Source organism: Trachypithecus francoisi, unplaced genomic scaffold (assembly GCF_009764315.1).
Source record: "Trachypithecus francoisi isolate TF-2019V2 unplaced genomic scaffold, Tfra_2.0 Lachesis_group18, whole genome shotgun sequence".
Lineage (NCBI taxonomy): Eukaryota > Metazoa > Chordata > Mammalia > Primates > Cercopithecidae > Trachypithecus > Trachypithecus francoisi.
In genome coordinates this window covers 2,087,360-2,102,036 of record NW_022681463.1, presented here as the reverse complement: position 1 = coordinate 2,102,036, position 14,677 = coordinate 2,087,360, and the positions used below count along the sequence as shown (strand labels likewise).

The 14,677-nt window shown below is 52.2% G+C and overlaps 1 protein-coding gene across 3 annotated transcripts in view; it reads right to left on the bottom strand.

Moving 5' to 3' along the window:
* The window catches only part of GRTP1 (growth hormone regulated TBC protein 1), a 42,242-nt gene that overhangs the window by 1,663 nt on the left and 25,902 nt on the right, over positions 1–14,677 (bottom strand). The window contains exons 6-7 of one of the 3 annotated variants that reach the window (XM_033177160.1): positions 1,105–1,277; positions 846–1,031 (exon numbers count right to left, since the gene is read on the bottom strand). The exons of 1 other annotated variant lie outside the window; for it this stretch is intronic. In XM_033177160.1, the coding sequence (XP_033033051.1) occupies positions 846–1,031; positions 1,105–1,277 (359 nt within the window). The remainder of the gene's footprint in view (positions 1–845; positions 1,032–1,104; positions 1,278–14,677) is intronic. One more of the 3 variants, XM_033177161.1, reaches the window with a different exon arrangement.

The following is a 14,677-nucleotide window of genomic DNA, read 5'->3' as shown; positions in this document are numbered from 1 at the left end:
AGAAAAGACCATCTGCTTCCTTTAGACTTTTTTTTTTTTTTTTGAGATGGAGTCTTACTCTGTCGCCCAGGCTGGAGTGCAGTGGCGCGATCTCAGCTCACTGCAACCTCCGCCTCCCAGGTTCAAGTGATTCTCATGCCTCAGCCTCCCAAGTAACTGGGACTACACAGGCGTGAGCCACCACACACGGCTAATTTTTGTATTTTTTAGTAGAGACGGGGTTTCATTGTGTTGGCCAGGCTGGTCTTGAACTCCTGACCTCAGGTGATCCACACACCTTGGCCTCCCAAAGTGCTAGGATTACAGGCATGAGCCACCGTGCCCAGCCAACATGGTCTTCTCTTTGATGAAGCCCCGGCTGCTGAAATACCGCCCACGTTTGCCATGCTGCACCCAGAGTGGCCCTGAGCCTCCACTCCCTCTCAGGAAGCTATTGATGCTGCATCCTGGGCCTGAGCCTCTCCTAGCGTCTTGGTCTCCTCAGAAGGCCTGTCAAGTGCACCTCCCACGACCCCCTCATCAGAGCGTGAGTCTATACGGCCTGCGCCAGGCCCAGACCCAGTGGAGAAGCCGGGCCTCGGGAAGCCACACTTCTGGCACCACACACAACAGATGAGTACAGCCATTAGGACCAGGAGCAGCGTCCCCAGTGCCAGGGCCGAGAAGACAGGGCTGCCATAGACAGGAAAGCCCTGGGAGGCCAGGCACAGAGGGCAGATGCAGGACAGAGCTGGAGGCTCGTCCTGTGCCCTGTGCTCACTGGTGCCCGTCCTGTGCACCCTCCAGGTGAGGTGGGGCCCCCTGGGAGAGGGGATGGAGCCACGTGCAGCCCTACAGACACTCACCTGCATAAATGTGTGACACTCCATCACGAAACTGCCTTTGGTTATCTGCTTAAACTTATCGCAAATGTCTGGAATGCTGGTGGCTTCCAAAATAAACTCCTGGTGCTGCTTAATTAAGGTCAGGGCCACCCGGAAGATAATCTTCGAGCCCTCGTTAAACAAACAGTCCCAGATCCGAAGCACTGTCTGCAGAGACACAGGAACCCGGCGTCACTCCCTGGGGGCCACACCTGCCCCGGGGCCCGAGTGAGGCGCTCACCTCCACGGGCAGGACGTCCACAAACAGGCAGAGGAACCAGCGGGACACCAGCAGCGTCCACAGCACGCCCAGCCGCTCCATCAGGGCCCCCACGGCCGGCAGCTTCGCCCGCACCAGCTCCCCGAGGACCTCCTGGTCGGTCTTCAGGCCCAGCATGGCCGGGCTGTAGTAATCTGCCAGGCAGCGGGGAGAAGAGACCCTGAGACACTCCTGTCACCTCCACAAGCCCCATTCCCCTCAGAGCCCGACGAAGATAACAGGGCCACCCCGGGGGGACCCCTCCCAGGAGGGAAGGACCAAGTTGGAGAGGAAGAGTCAGGCTGAGGCCTGCAGACACAGGGCTCGTGGGGAGCGACCCCCACAGCCAGGCCTTTCAGGACGTCCCTGAGGCTAGAGGGATAGGCTGGATGCCGCCTGGCTAGGCATCAGTTAAAATCTGCAGGTGGAGGGCCAGGTGTGGTGGCTCACGCCTGTAATCCTAGCACTTTGGGAGGCCGAGGTGGGTGAATCACCTAAAGTCAGGAGTTCAAGACCAGCCTCGCTAACATAGCGAAATCCTGTCTCTACTAAAATTACAAAAATTAGCCAGGCGTGCTGGCGGGCGCCTGTAACCCCAGCTATTCGGGAGGCTGAGGCAGGAGAATCGCTTGAACCCGGGGGCGGAGGTTGCAGTGAGCCGAGATCGCACCACTGCACTCCAGCCTAGGAGACAGAGCAAGACCCCGTCTCAAAAAAAAAAAAAAAATCTGCAGGTGGAAAACAGGGTCCCAAGGAGGTGCTGGCACCCCCATGTTCCTAGCAGAACTATTTACAACAGCCAAGAGATGGAGGCAACCACGTGTCCGTCGGCAAACAAGTGGACAGGCAACATGTGAATGTCCACACGATGGAGTATTATTCAGCCTTAGAAAGGGAGAAAGGGAGGGAGTCAGGCCACAGCAGTGGGAGGGAGGGACTGATGGGACTGAGATTCAGTCTAGGAAGATGCAACAGCTCTGGAGAGGGCGGCAGCAATGGTCACATAGCGAGGTGAGCGGCCCTTGTGCCACTCATGGGAAAAACGTGGGTAAGATGGTACATTCTATGTTCTGTGTATTTATCTGTGCTGTGGTATTATCTGTGCTGTGGACGCTGCTGGTGCCCCGCTGGTTCATCTGCCTATTTGTGGACGTCCTGCCCGTGGAGGTGAGCGCCTCACTCGGGTCCCAGGGCAGGTGTGGCCCCCAGAGAGTGACGCCGGGTTCCTGTGTCTCTGCAGACAGGGCTTCGGATCTGGGACTGTTTGTTTAATGAGGGCTCGAAGATTATCTTTATAATCACAATAGAAATAAAATGTACTCAGATAAATACTTCCAACAGCGTGCCCTTCTTTCGAATGGACATTTGTCTTACCAAAGCACTTTTGTGTTTCCTATGTAATTTTTTAACTTGTTCATGTAATGAGTTACAGTAAATTTTATTTTAGTTTTTTGAGACAGAGTCTTGCTCTGTCACCCAGGCTGGGTGCCATCTTGGCTCACTGCAACCTCCGCCTCCTGAGTTCAAGCAATTCTCCTACCTTAGCCTCCTGAGTAGCTGCGACTGCAGGTGCTTGCCACCATACCTGGCTAGTTTTTGTATTTTCAGTAGAGACAAAGTTTCACCATATTGGCCAGGCTGGTCTCGAACTCCTGACCTCATGATCTGCCTGCCTCAGCCTCCCAAAGTGCTGGGATTACAGGTGTGAGCCACCGCGCCCGGCCTGTTCTTGTTAATATCTTGGTTAAAACAGAACCATCACAAACGCTGACGCAACATCACGGTCCTGTCACTGCTCTTCAGAGTAAGCACACAGTGAAGTCGGTTTAATAGTAAACACTAATGCCTCTGAAGGTGATTTAACGAGAGCCAATTCAGTGAGCAAGCACCAGGGATTAAAAACGCCTCCCTTCCATATCCTTGTTCTGCATCTGCCTCTGGGGTTCTGAGCGCTTTCCTCTTCTTTCACCTTCTTACCTGAGCGCATCCCGCTCCAGCTGGGGACAGAGGAGCAAGGTACCATCAGTACCCACCCTGGTTCTGCAGGTGGCCCCAGTCCCACAGGTGGCGTGGCAGAGGGCCTTGAGCGCTGGGCAGCAGGGGGTCTGCAGAGATGCACAGCCTGACCTTGGCCCCAGATACAGAGAAGCTTAGAGCAGCTTCCAAAAATAGAGGCGCTGAACTCATTCCCTAAACTCCACCGGGCTGAGCCGGCCACCAAGGGGAGGATTAAATTAAAGCCACAGCTGCTTTCCCTTCCTTGAACATCAAGGGCAAGGCGGTTCCTCCCGGGCCCCGCCAGCTCAGCGGCCGCTCCCTGCAGAAGGGGTTCATCCCTCAGGCTGAGGCGCAGGCCCTGATATTCCCAACCTGGTCTTGCCCCCGTCCCCCCAAGACTCCTTGTCCCTGTCCTTCTAGGGACATCCACACCTCTGCAAACCACCCAACACTGTGCATTCGTCACCCAGGCTCTGCGACGGCGCCTGCCGGGCCAGGACGGGGCGGGGCACAGCTCTGACACTCCCCTACAAACCCCTCAGCGTCTGCAGTCAGACATGGGCCGGGGCCACACAATGACGGTGACCACAGGTGTCTGCACGTGGCTGTGGCTTCCTCCTCTACTTGATTTCCACTCTGCAGATCATCCTCCGTGAGGAAGTGTGAGTCCCAAGACCACGCTCTCACACGCACTCACAAGCCAGTTCTCCACACTGGTGCTTCCAATTAGAACATAAAAGGTGCGAGTTGAAGACTCAGATTATTTTTTTGAGACAGGGTCTCTCACTCTGTTGCCCAAGCTGGCGTGCAGTGGTGCTATCACAGCTCACTGCAGCCTCAACCTCCTGGGTTCAAGTGATCCCCCTGCCTCAGCCTCCTGAGTAGCTGGGACCACAGGTGTGCGCCACCACAGCCAGCTAATTTTTTTTATTTTTTGTAGAGACGAGGTTTCACCATGTTGCCCAGGCTGGTCTGGAATTCCTGGGCTGCCAAAACATTAAATGGTTTGTGCAGCCTTCTATGAAGGGAGTTTCCATTCCTGGGGTGTCTCCCTCTCCCTACCAGGAAAGACACCCCTGAAATCCGAATCTCAAACCTCACACAGCAGCCTGTGGACTAAATTTTCCCAGTTCCCTTCCCTGTCCAGAAGCCTGAAGGTAACAGGCTGCCCAGGATGGTGAACATGCCTGGGCTCCAGCCACGCTTTGTGTCCCCCGATCCGGGTGCTCTCCAGGGTGTGCGTGACGCTCGTGGTAATAAACGTCTTTGGCCGGGCGCGGTGGCTCAAGCCTGTAATCCCAGCACTCTGGGAGGCCGAGGCGGGCGGATCACAAGGTCAGGAGATCGAGACCATCCTGGCTAACACGGTGAAACCCCGTCTCTACTAAAAAAAATACAAAAAAAAAACTAGCCGGGCGAGGTGGCGGGCGCCTGTAGTCCCAGCTACTCGGGAGGCTGAGGCAGGAGAATGGCGTAAACCCAGGAAGCGGAGCTTGCAGTGAGCTGAGATCCGGCCACTGCACTCCAGCCTGGGCGACAGAGCGAGACTCGGTCTCAAAAAAAAAAAAAAAAAAAAGTCTTTTTCTCACTCATTATCCAGTCTTCGGCCAGTCCCATGTACAGAGCCCAGCTGGGGGACCTAAGGTAACAGGAGAAGACATCTCTTCTTCCCTGACCACCGACAGTTAAGGAAGGTATAATCCACGCATAACACACTCTGCAGTGTCACGGAGACATTGGGAGAGAGCTAAAAAATTACTGCATTGGCCGGGCGCAGTGGCTCACACCTGTAATCGTAGCACTTTGGGAGGCCAAGGCGGGCAGATCACCTGAGGTCAGAAGTTTGAGACCAGCCTGGCCAACATGGTGAAACCCCGTCTCTACTAAAAATACAAAAATTAGCTGGACGTGATGGCCGGTACCTGCAATCCCAGCTACTCAGGAAGTTGAGCAGGAGAATTGCTTGAACCCGGGAGATAAAGGTTGCAGTGAGGCGAGATCGTGCCACTGCACTCCAGCCTGGGCGACAGAGTGAAACTCCATCTCAAAACTAAATAAATAAATAAAAATAAATTACTGCAAGGTATGTGGAAATTCCCACCACATGATGTCAAATGAAAAAGATGGGATGTGTGACTACATACAAAGCACTCTACGTGTTTCTAAAATAGCCATTCCGTGTGCACAGAAAGACAACCCAGGCTTGCACTGAAAATATCATTTGTGGTGCTCACCCCAACTGATAGGGGTAGTGGGCAGTTCCGACCTTTATCTAGACTTCTCCCTCTTCTTCAGTATTAACACAGTGGGAGTGACTTATAAAAGATAATCAAAAAATGCTTACTATGTGAATGAGATAATGGCATCAATGCCAAGGAGGGAGCTGGGCGCCCAGGTGGGCAGGGGATGCAGCTGATGCAAATGTGTGCATGGAAGACCAGCTGTGTGCATGGAAGCCCGGGTGTGTGCATGGAAACCTGGGTGTGTGTATGGAAGCCCAGATGCGTGGATGGAAACCCAGGTGTGTGCATGGAGGCCCAGGTGTGTGCATGGAAACCCAGGTGTGTGCATGAAAGCCAATGTGTGCATGGAAGCCCAGGTGAGTGCATAGAAACCAGTAGCAGCTCTCCTGTGAAAAAGCACCTGCCCAGCCCCAGCTTCCATCCAGACAGCAGGAACCCACCTCTTCCCAACAGACAGGGTCTCTGCTCCTCACCTGAGCCACAAGACTGACCGTGGCAGAGACCAGGTGCACGACCTGGCGGTTGGGGGTGCAGGGGTGGCTGCTACCAGGATAGCCCTGCCTCTGTGAGTGACAACAGCTGTGGGGCCGGGGTACCAGGAGGCGCAGGCTGCAGCATGGGAGGCGGCCCAGGAGGAGATGCCGAGAAGGCACAGCCAGGACAGCCAGCGCGGGAGCCACCCGGGCGCCCACCCAGCGGCTGCGCACCCTCCCCGCCCGAGCCAGCCTCTCTGCATCTCTTTGCTCGAGGAGACCTCGGTGTGGCATCGCCCTTATGGGGCATGAGCCTTCTCAGACACAGCTCAGGTCACAGCAAGGAAGCTGCAGGGCTGGTTTTGCTATTTGGTTTACTTTTCTTTGTTGTTTTTTTAGACGGAGTCTCATTCTGTTGCCCAGGCTGGAGTGCAGTGGTGTGATCTCAGCTCACTGCAACCTCCGCCTCCCAGGTTCAAGTGATTCTCCTGCCTCAGCCTCCCAAGTAGCTGGGATCACAGGCATCTGCCACCAGACCTGGCTAATTTTTTGTATTTTTAGTAGAGACGGGGTTTCATCATGTTGGCCAGGCTGGTCTCGAACTCTTGACCTCGGGCGATCCACCCACCTCGGCCTCCCGAAGTGCTGAGATTATAGGCGTGAGCCACCACGCCCAGCCTTCTGTTAACATTTTTAAAAATGTATTTTGGGGCCGGGCGTGGTGGCTCACACCTCTAATCCCAGCACTTTGGGAGGCCGAGATGGGCAGATCACGAGGTCAGGAGATCGAGACCATTCTGGCTAACACGGTGAAACCCCATCTCTACTAAAAATACAAAAAATTAGCCTGTAGCGCCAGCACTTTGGGGAGGCCGAGACAGGCAGATCACGAGGTCAGGAGATCGAGACCATCCTGGCTAACACGGTGAAACCCCGTCTCTACTAAAAAATACAAAAAACTAGCCAGGCGAGGTGGTGGGCACCTGTAGTCCCAGCTACTCCAGAGGCTGAGGCAGGAGAAGGGCATAAACCAGGAGGCGGAGCTTGCAGTGAGCTGAGATCCGGCCACTGCATTCCAGCCCAGGAAACACAGCCAGACTCCGTCTCAAACAACAACAACAAAAAAATACAAAAAATTAGCCGGGCACGGTGGCGGGCGCCTGCAGTCCCGGCTACTTGGGAGGCTGAGGCAGGAGAATGGCGTGAACCCGGGAGGCCGAGCTTGCAGTGAGCCGAGATCGCGCCATTGCACTCCAGCCTGGGGGACAGAGTGAGAACCCATCCCAAAAAAAAAAGGTATTTTGGGCCAGGTGCTGTCTCATGCCTGTAATCCCAGCACTTTGAGAGGCCGAGGTGGGAGGATTGCTTGAGCCCAGGAGTTCCAGACCAGCCTGGGCAACAAAATAAAAAATAAACTTTAAAAAACCTATAGCCATGAAACATCAACAGTAAGAACTGCACAAAGAACTCCCACATTCCCATCAGATTCCCCAACTGTGAACATTTCTGCACATTTGCTCCCCTCCTCACCTCCCTATCTGCACGCACACCACACAGGCGCATACGTGCGCACGCACACCACACACAGGTACACACGTGCACACGCACACCACAGACACGTGCATATGCACACAACGCACAGGTACACACGTACACACACCACAGGCGCACACGTGCACATGCACACCACACACAGGTACACAAGTGCACACGCACACCACACACAGGCACACACGTGCACACGCACACCACAGACACGTGCACATGCACACAACGCACAGGTACACACGTACACACACCACACAGGCGCACACGTGCACATGCACACCACACACAGGTACACACGTGCACACGCACACCACAGACACGTGCATATGCACACAACGCACAGGTACACACGTACACACACCACACAGGCGCACACGTGCACATGCACACCACACACAGGTACACACGTGCACACGCACACCACGCACACACGTGCACACGCACACCACAGACACGTGCATATGCACACAATGCACAGGTACACACGTACACACCACACAGGCGCACACGTGCACATGCACACCACACAAGGTACACACGTGCACACACACACCACACAGGCACACACGTGCACACGCATACCACAGACATGTGCACATGCACACAATGCACAGGTACACACGTACACAGGCACACAAGTGCACACACACACCACACAGGCGCACATGTGCACACGCACACCACACACAGGTACACACGTGCACATGCACACCTGCCTCCATCCCCTGAACTGTGTGAGGCAGAGCTGCACACCCACTGCCCCATTACACCTAATGCTCCAGGGTGTGCTTCCCCAAACAACAGCATGGCCACCTCGACCCTAGTCAACACCAACGTCACCTCCCAGTTCCCAGACTCCACCCGACAGTCTTCAAAGGACTCCATGAGTACAGTTCCCACAAACACATCCCGAGGAATCCACCCAAGAACAAGCTTCAGGAGCCACACTGACAAAGGCCCAGGGACGCACATTACACCAGAGTTTCCTGGAGAAACAGGCGGGTCCAGATCTGGGGCAGAAGGCCCATGGGATGAGCCCAGAGCAGCCCGTCCTGCAGGCTTGAGGAAGTCGTCAGCACCACAGTCACATCCACAGGACTCGGGCCAACCAGAAGAGGCTCCTGCTGGCCACGAATGGGGCAGCCTGCGCTTCAAGAAGGATAAAAACCCTCCAGTGTGTGCAGCCCAGGAGTCCACAATTACACGGACACACAGCACTGACCAACCCCTTCCAGTGACCAGATGCCAATTGATCATCTGGAGGGCGGGGACATAATGCCAAGGGATCCAGCATTTATCCCGCCTGTCCTAACGGACTCCTGACATGGGCTCTTGATTCAGCCGCCAGTCTGCAGGACATTTCAAGGAGAGGGCACCGGTGTATTCCCATCAGGAAAGCCTGCGGCGCCGAGCTCGACGGGTTGGCTGCCCCAAGTGTGTGGACAGGAAGAGAAAGAGGTGCAGGTTCCCACGCACAGACGAAAGGGACGCAAGGGTTCCTCACGTGCAACCCAGGGCAACGCTAAGATACACAGCCCAGGTGCCCATGTGCGTGGTAAACCACAGAGAACCGCACGGAGCAGTGTGGTCATAGGAAGATGGGATCCAGTGACAACCTCTGCCAGACTCACGCATGCACCCATCACCACTGCACCATACACTTGAAATGGGGGGACTGTGGGATAAGCAGATTTCACCTCAACAAAGATTTCTCTTCAGTGCCTGTGCTTTTTTTTTTTCTTTTATTTATTTATTTTTTTGAGATAGGGTGTTGGTCTGTCATCTAGGCTGGAGGGCAGTGGCGCAATCTCGGCTCACCGCAAGCTCCACCTCCCGGGTTCACACCATTCTCCCGCCTCAGCCTCCCAAGTAGCTGGGACTACAGGCGCCGCCACCACGCCTGGCTAATTTTTTGTATTTTTAGTAGAGACAGGGTTTCACCGTGTTAGCCAGGATGGTCTCGATCTCCTGACCTTGTGATCCGCCAGCCTCGGCCTCCCAAAGTGCTGGGATTACAGGCCTGAGCCACCGCGCTCAGCCAAGTTTGGCTAATTCTTAAACCTATCAGTTTTATAATGCTAAAAAGTTTTTTTTTTAATTTTAAATATTTATGGATACCTAATAGGTGTACATATTAATGGGGTCCATGCCCTTCAATAAAGTAACTTCCTTTCTTTTGGAAATACACCCAGCAATGGGAATAAGGCAGTATTTTTTCTTTTTCTTTTTCTTTTTTTTAAAGGCAAAATATGTACTGTAAAATTTAATTAAAAAAAAAAAACATGCAAAGGGTTCCTCACCCTCTAGGTGTAAGATTCAGTCCCAAGTCCTCCTCTGAAAGGCAAGCACCCTCCATGTGCCGAGCACTAGGAAAGGCCAACTTGGACTCAGCACCAGGCCAGGATTCTCCACTGCTGCCTGCAGACACCATTGCTGGGGGACTGAAGAAAAGGGGGGCTCTGGCCGTGGTTGGGGGCAAGGTGAAGGGGGCTGGCTTCGGAGCCACCCTCTGGGGTGCCCCTGCCTATACCCCACACTAGCTGTGCAGGACACCAGCCCCTTGCCCTGGGCCCCACCTCTGCACTGGGAACATGAGACCCCACCTGATGTCCCGAAGCCCTGAGGACAGCAGACACACCATCAGCTCTAGAATTGTACCAATCAACCCTCCAGACAGCAGATGCACACAGGCCAAGTGCCTGCCTGGCGCTCAGCCCTATAACTGTACCAACCATCCCTCCAGCTGCATCCATCAGCACAGCTGATGCGTGCAGGTGAGAGGGCTCTGGGAAAACCCACTGCACTTCCCAAGTGCCCTGCACAACTTTTCAAATTCCAGAAAAGGTGCAGAGAAGCTACCAGGAAATAATGTTTGTGATTTGCTTACGCTGTTACATTTCACAGGTAAAAAGCTAACAGACTCAGTACATGTCAACTAAAAAAACTGAGGCCAAGCACAGTGGCTCACGCCTGTAATCCCAGCACTTTGGAAGGCGGAGGTGGGAGGATCACTTGAACCCAAGAGTTCGAGACCAGCCTGGGCAATACAAGACGACCCTGTCTGTACTCAAAATAAAACAATTAGCCGGGCATGGTGGTGCAGACCTGTAGTCTCAGCTAGTTGGGAGGCTGAGATGGGAGGGTCATGTGAACCCAGGAGGTCAAAGTCTGCAGTGAACTGTGATCGCGCCACTGTACTCCAGCCTGGCAACACAGTGAGACCCTGCCTCCAATAAAAAAATAATAAACTTGAGAAGTAGCGAAGACCTCTGGTTAAATACTTGGTAGAAAACTGAGCAATTACTTAAATTCCAAGATCCTATTAAATTAGAACAACTGTCTTAAATTCAGCAATTTGTTAGCACACAAATCAATTAAACTTTATCTGCTGTAACTAGGAGACCCTGAACGGAAAAGCAGCAATCACTTTTTTCCCTAATATATAGAGTTCTTTTTTTAAAAAAGTAGCTTTATGGCGAAAGCTAGTATCAAGAGGCCTCAGACTGTACAAAGTGCTTTCTGTGCAACCTCTCATGGAATAAGCTCACACTTAACGTGCAAGTCCTGAGACTCAAAGGTCTGGAAACCTGAGTGTGGTGAGCCCGGCCGCCTGGTGACTCAGTGCAGTCTGATCCCCAAACAGCCGCTCCAGATCCCAGAGATGAGCCTCCTGTGACAAAGCCTGCCCAATGGGGGTGTGGCCCAGGCCACGTGAGCCCCACCCTCAGGACGGGCGACCTCAGGGAACCCCACTCGGGGGGACGCAGGAAACACGCCTCCGATGTGGCAAGTGCGGTGCCAAAAGCCTCCCTCCACCCACCTCTGCTCATGGGGCTGAGCTGTGGTCCTGAGAGAATGTGCCTTGTGGGTCCACATCTCAGGCAGTCCTACCAGCCAGAGCTGAGGTATTTCTATGGCGAGTTATTAAAACCTGACCTGTTTCCCTATTTTTCAAAGGGAACCAGGTCAAGCCCGTCTTTCAGGATGCAGAGGGCTAATTCAGGAGGGCACTGGCTCATGACTGACGCAGTCTCCCGGGACGGGCCCCTCCACCCTCAGTCAGCGGCAGGGCCCGGGGGCGGCGTCTGCACCTTCCTCCTGCGTCCTTTCCATGCCTTGCTGGGATGCTGATTGATGGCCGTCACCTTCATGGGCTCTACAAGAGGCTGTGGGTGTGGCAGGTGTTCTGGGCTCAGAACTTGGGGTGTGGCGCGTCTGAGTGTGGATGGTCGCAGGCCACGGGGAGCGTGTCCTCAGGTCACTTCCAAACTGAATGGGGATTAGAGGCCTTTGCTGGTAAAAGTAACTCCCTTAACCGGACGCCCCTCTAAGTGGCTCACGAGTGATGGACCACACAGTCCTCCTGCCTCCCGCAACAGCAGCGGCGGGGGAAACCCGGGAGGCAGATGTGGGGTGCAGGCCTCGGGCGTGGAGGCCTGGGATGGGATCTCAGCCCCTCGACTTGCTGGCGGACTGTGTGCGAGCTACTTAATCCTCGCCAGTCTCGGCCTCCTCCGAAGAAAAAGAGGACAATGCGCACGACATTCTCAACGCCCAGACGGACTCGAACCCCACGGCAGGGAGGTTTCGTTTTGTGTCACGGGCCTGGAGGCCTCGGTGGCTGCAGAAGGCTCCACTCCAACCCCAGTCTGTCCATGTGCACCTTCATGCTCACCAGGGAACTCAGCCATGGGTTCACAGGTCTGCTGGCCATTCCAGTCTTCCAGTCTCTATTTTGTAAATTGCCTGTTAGGCACATTATTCACCTAATGTTCTGCTGAGCTGTTTCTTTCTCTGCTTAGATTTTTTTTTTTTTTTTTTCGAGATGGAGCTTCACTCTTGTTGCCCAGGCTGGAGTGCAATGGTGCAGTCTCGGCTCAGTGCAACCTCCACCTCCCAGGTTCAAGCGATTCTCTTCCTCAGACTCCCAAGTAGCTGGGATTACAGGTGCATGGCACCACACCCAGCTAATTTTTGTATTTTTAGTAGAGACAGGGTTAGACCATGTTGACCAGGCTGGTCTCGAACTCCTGACCTTAGGTGATCCACCTGCCTCAGCCTCCCAAGGTGCTGGGACTACAGGCATGAGCCACCACTCCCTGCCTTTCTGCTTAGATTTTTAGAAATTCACACGCAGTCCAGACACTAACCCTTTGTTAATTACATGGATCAAAGATACTTTCTCAAACCAGCGCTTATCTTTTTACTTTGCTTATGATGTCTCTTACCAAAATTAGTTTTTAAATTTTCATGTAATTAAAATTATCGATGCCTTTTATGCTTTTTGAATTATGTTCAAGGACTTCTCCCCTACTCCCGCGTGACACAACTGTTCTGTATTTTGTTCTCTGAGTTTCAAAGTTTTACTTTTTTACATGAGTCTTAAATCCATCTGGAATTGAAATAAGGGTTTAATCTTGTTTTCTTCCATACAGTCAAGTGTCGCTGATCAAGTTTTAAATGGTCTTTTTCCCATTAATTGACATATCTCACAAAAGACATTCCCATAGATTAATAGATCCACAGACTGATTGATTTCTATCTGGCTTCGCAATTCTGTTCCATTGGTCTGTTTATCCATTCATAACCTAATACCACACCATTTTAATTATTAGAGCATTACAATATATCTCCAGTGTTGTTCTTTTAAGCCTTCTTGGCTTGGGTTTGCCCTTGATTATTCCAAATGATTAAGCCATCCTTGCATTTCTGGAATAAACTATCTTCAAACTAAAAAAAATACTTCATAATCATCTGCAGATTCAAGTTGCTAATATTAATAATCAACATTTACATACTTCTGTTCATCAGTGAGATTAGCCTGTATGGTGTGAAGGTTATACTAGCTTCATAACATGAAGCAATGAGCAGTTCCTTTTTTATATTTTTTGCAAGATTGATTAATCAATCAGTTATTTAGACAGGGTCTTGCTCTGTCACCCAGGCTGGAGTGCAGTAGCACTACCACAGCTCACTGCAGCCTCGACCTCCTTAGCTCAAGTAACCCTCCCACCTCAGCCTCCTGGTTAGCTGGGACCCACAGGCATGCACCACTCAAAGGGCTAGGATTATAGGTATGAGCCCCAATATTTATTTAAAAAAAAAAAAAACAGAATTAACCACAGCCCTTTGGGAGGCAAAGGCATGAGGATTACTTGACGCCAGGTGTTCAAGGCCAGCCTGGGCAACATAGCAAGGCCCCATCGCTACAAATAAAAAAAAAAAAATCTACTGGGCACGGTGGTGTCCACCTGTGGTCCCAGCTACTCAAAAGACTGAGGCAGGAGAATCACTTGAGCTAAGGAGGTTGAGGCTGGATTGAGCCATGATCACACCACTGCACTCCAGCCTGAGTAACAGACTGAGACCCTGTCTCTAAAAAATACAATAAAATGGCCAGGTGTGGTGGCTCACACCTGTAATCCCAGCACTTTGGGTGGCTGAGGTGGGTGGATCACCCGAGGTCAGGAGTTTGAGACCAGCCTGGCCAACATGGTGAAACCCCATCTCTTACTAAAAATACAAAAATTAGCCAGGCGTGGTGGTGGGTGCCTATAATTCCAGCTACTCAGGAGTCCGAGGCAAGAGAATGGCATGAACCCAGGAGGCAGAACTTGTAGCGAGCCAAGATTGCGCCACTGCACTCTAGGCTGGGCGACAGAGTGAGACTCGGTCTTGAAAAAGTAAATAAATAAAAAATAAAACAAAAACATTAGAAAGCAGGAGTTACCTGTTCCTTCACAGTCTGATAGCAGTAAAAACCCAGTGTGTCCATGCACACGCCCATCAGATGTTCTATTTTCTCTCTCAAGTCAACTTCATTAGGCTGTTTTTTTCTCAGAATTATCCACTTCTGTCTCTTCATTTTCTTCTTTTGATTCTTAAAAATCTCTACAAATCTTCAAATTACAGCACCTTTTAATTTCTACTATATCTTATACTTTTTTTTTTTTTTTTCTGAGATAAGAGTCTCACTCTGTCACCCAGGCTGGAGTGCAGTGGAGTGATCTTGGCTCACCTGTTCTGAAGTCATGAACGCACCAATCACCACTGCACCATACACTTGAAAGGAGGGACTGTGGGACAGGTGGATTACACCTCAACAAAGTTTCTCTTCAGTGCCTGTGCTTTTATGTATGTATTTATTTATTTATTATTTATTTATTTACTTGAGACAGGGTCTTGTCCTGTTGCCCAGGCTTAAGTGCAATGGTGTGATCTCAGCTTTCTGCAACCTCCGTCTTCCGGGTTCACGCCATTCTCCTGCCTCAGCCTCCCGAGTAGCTGGGACTA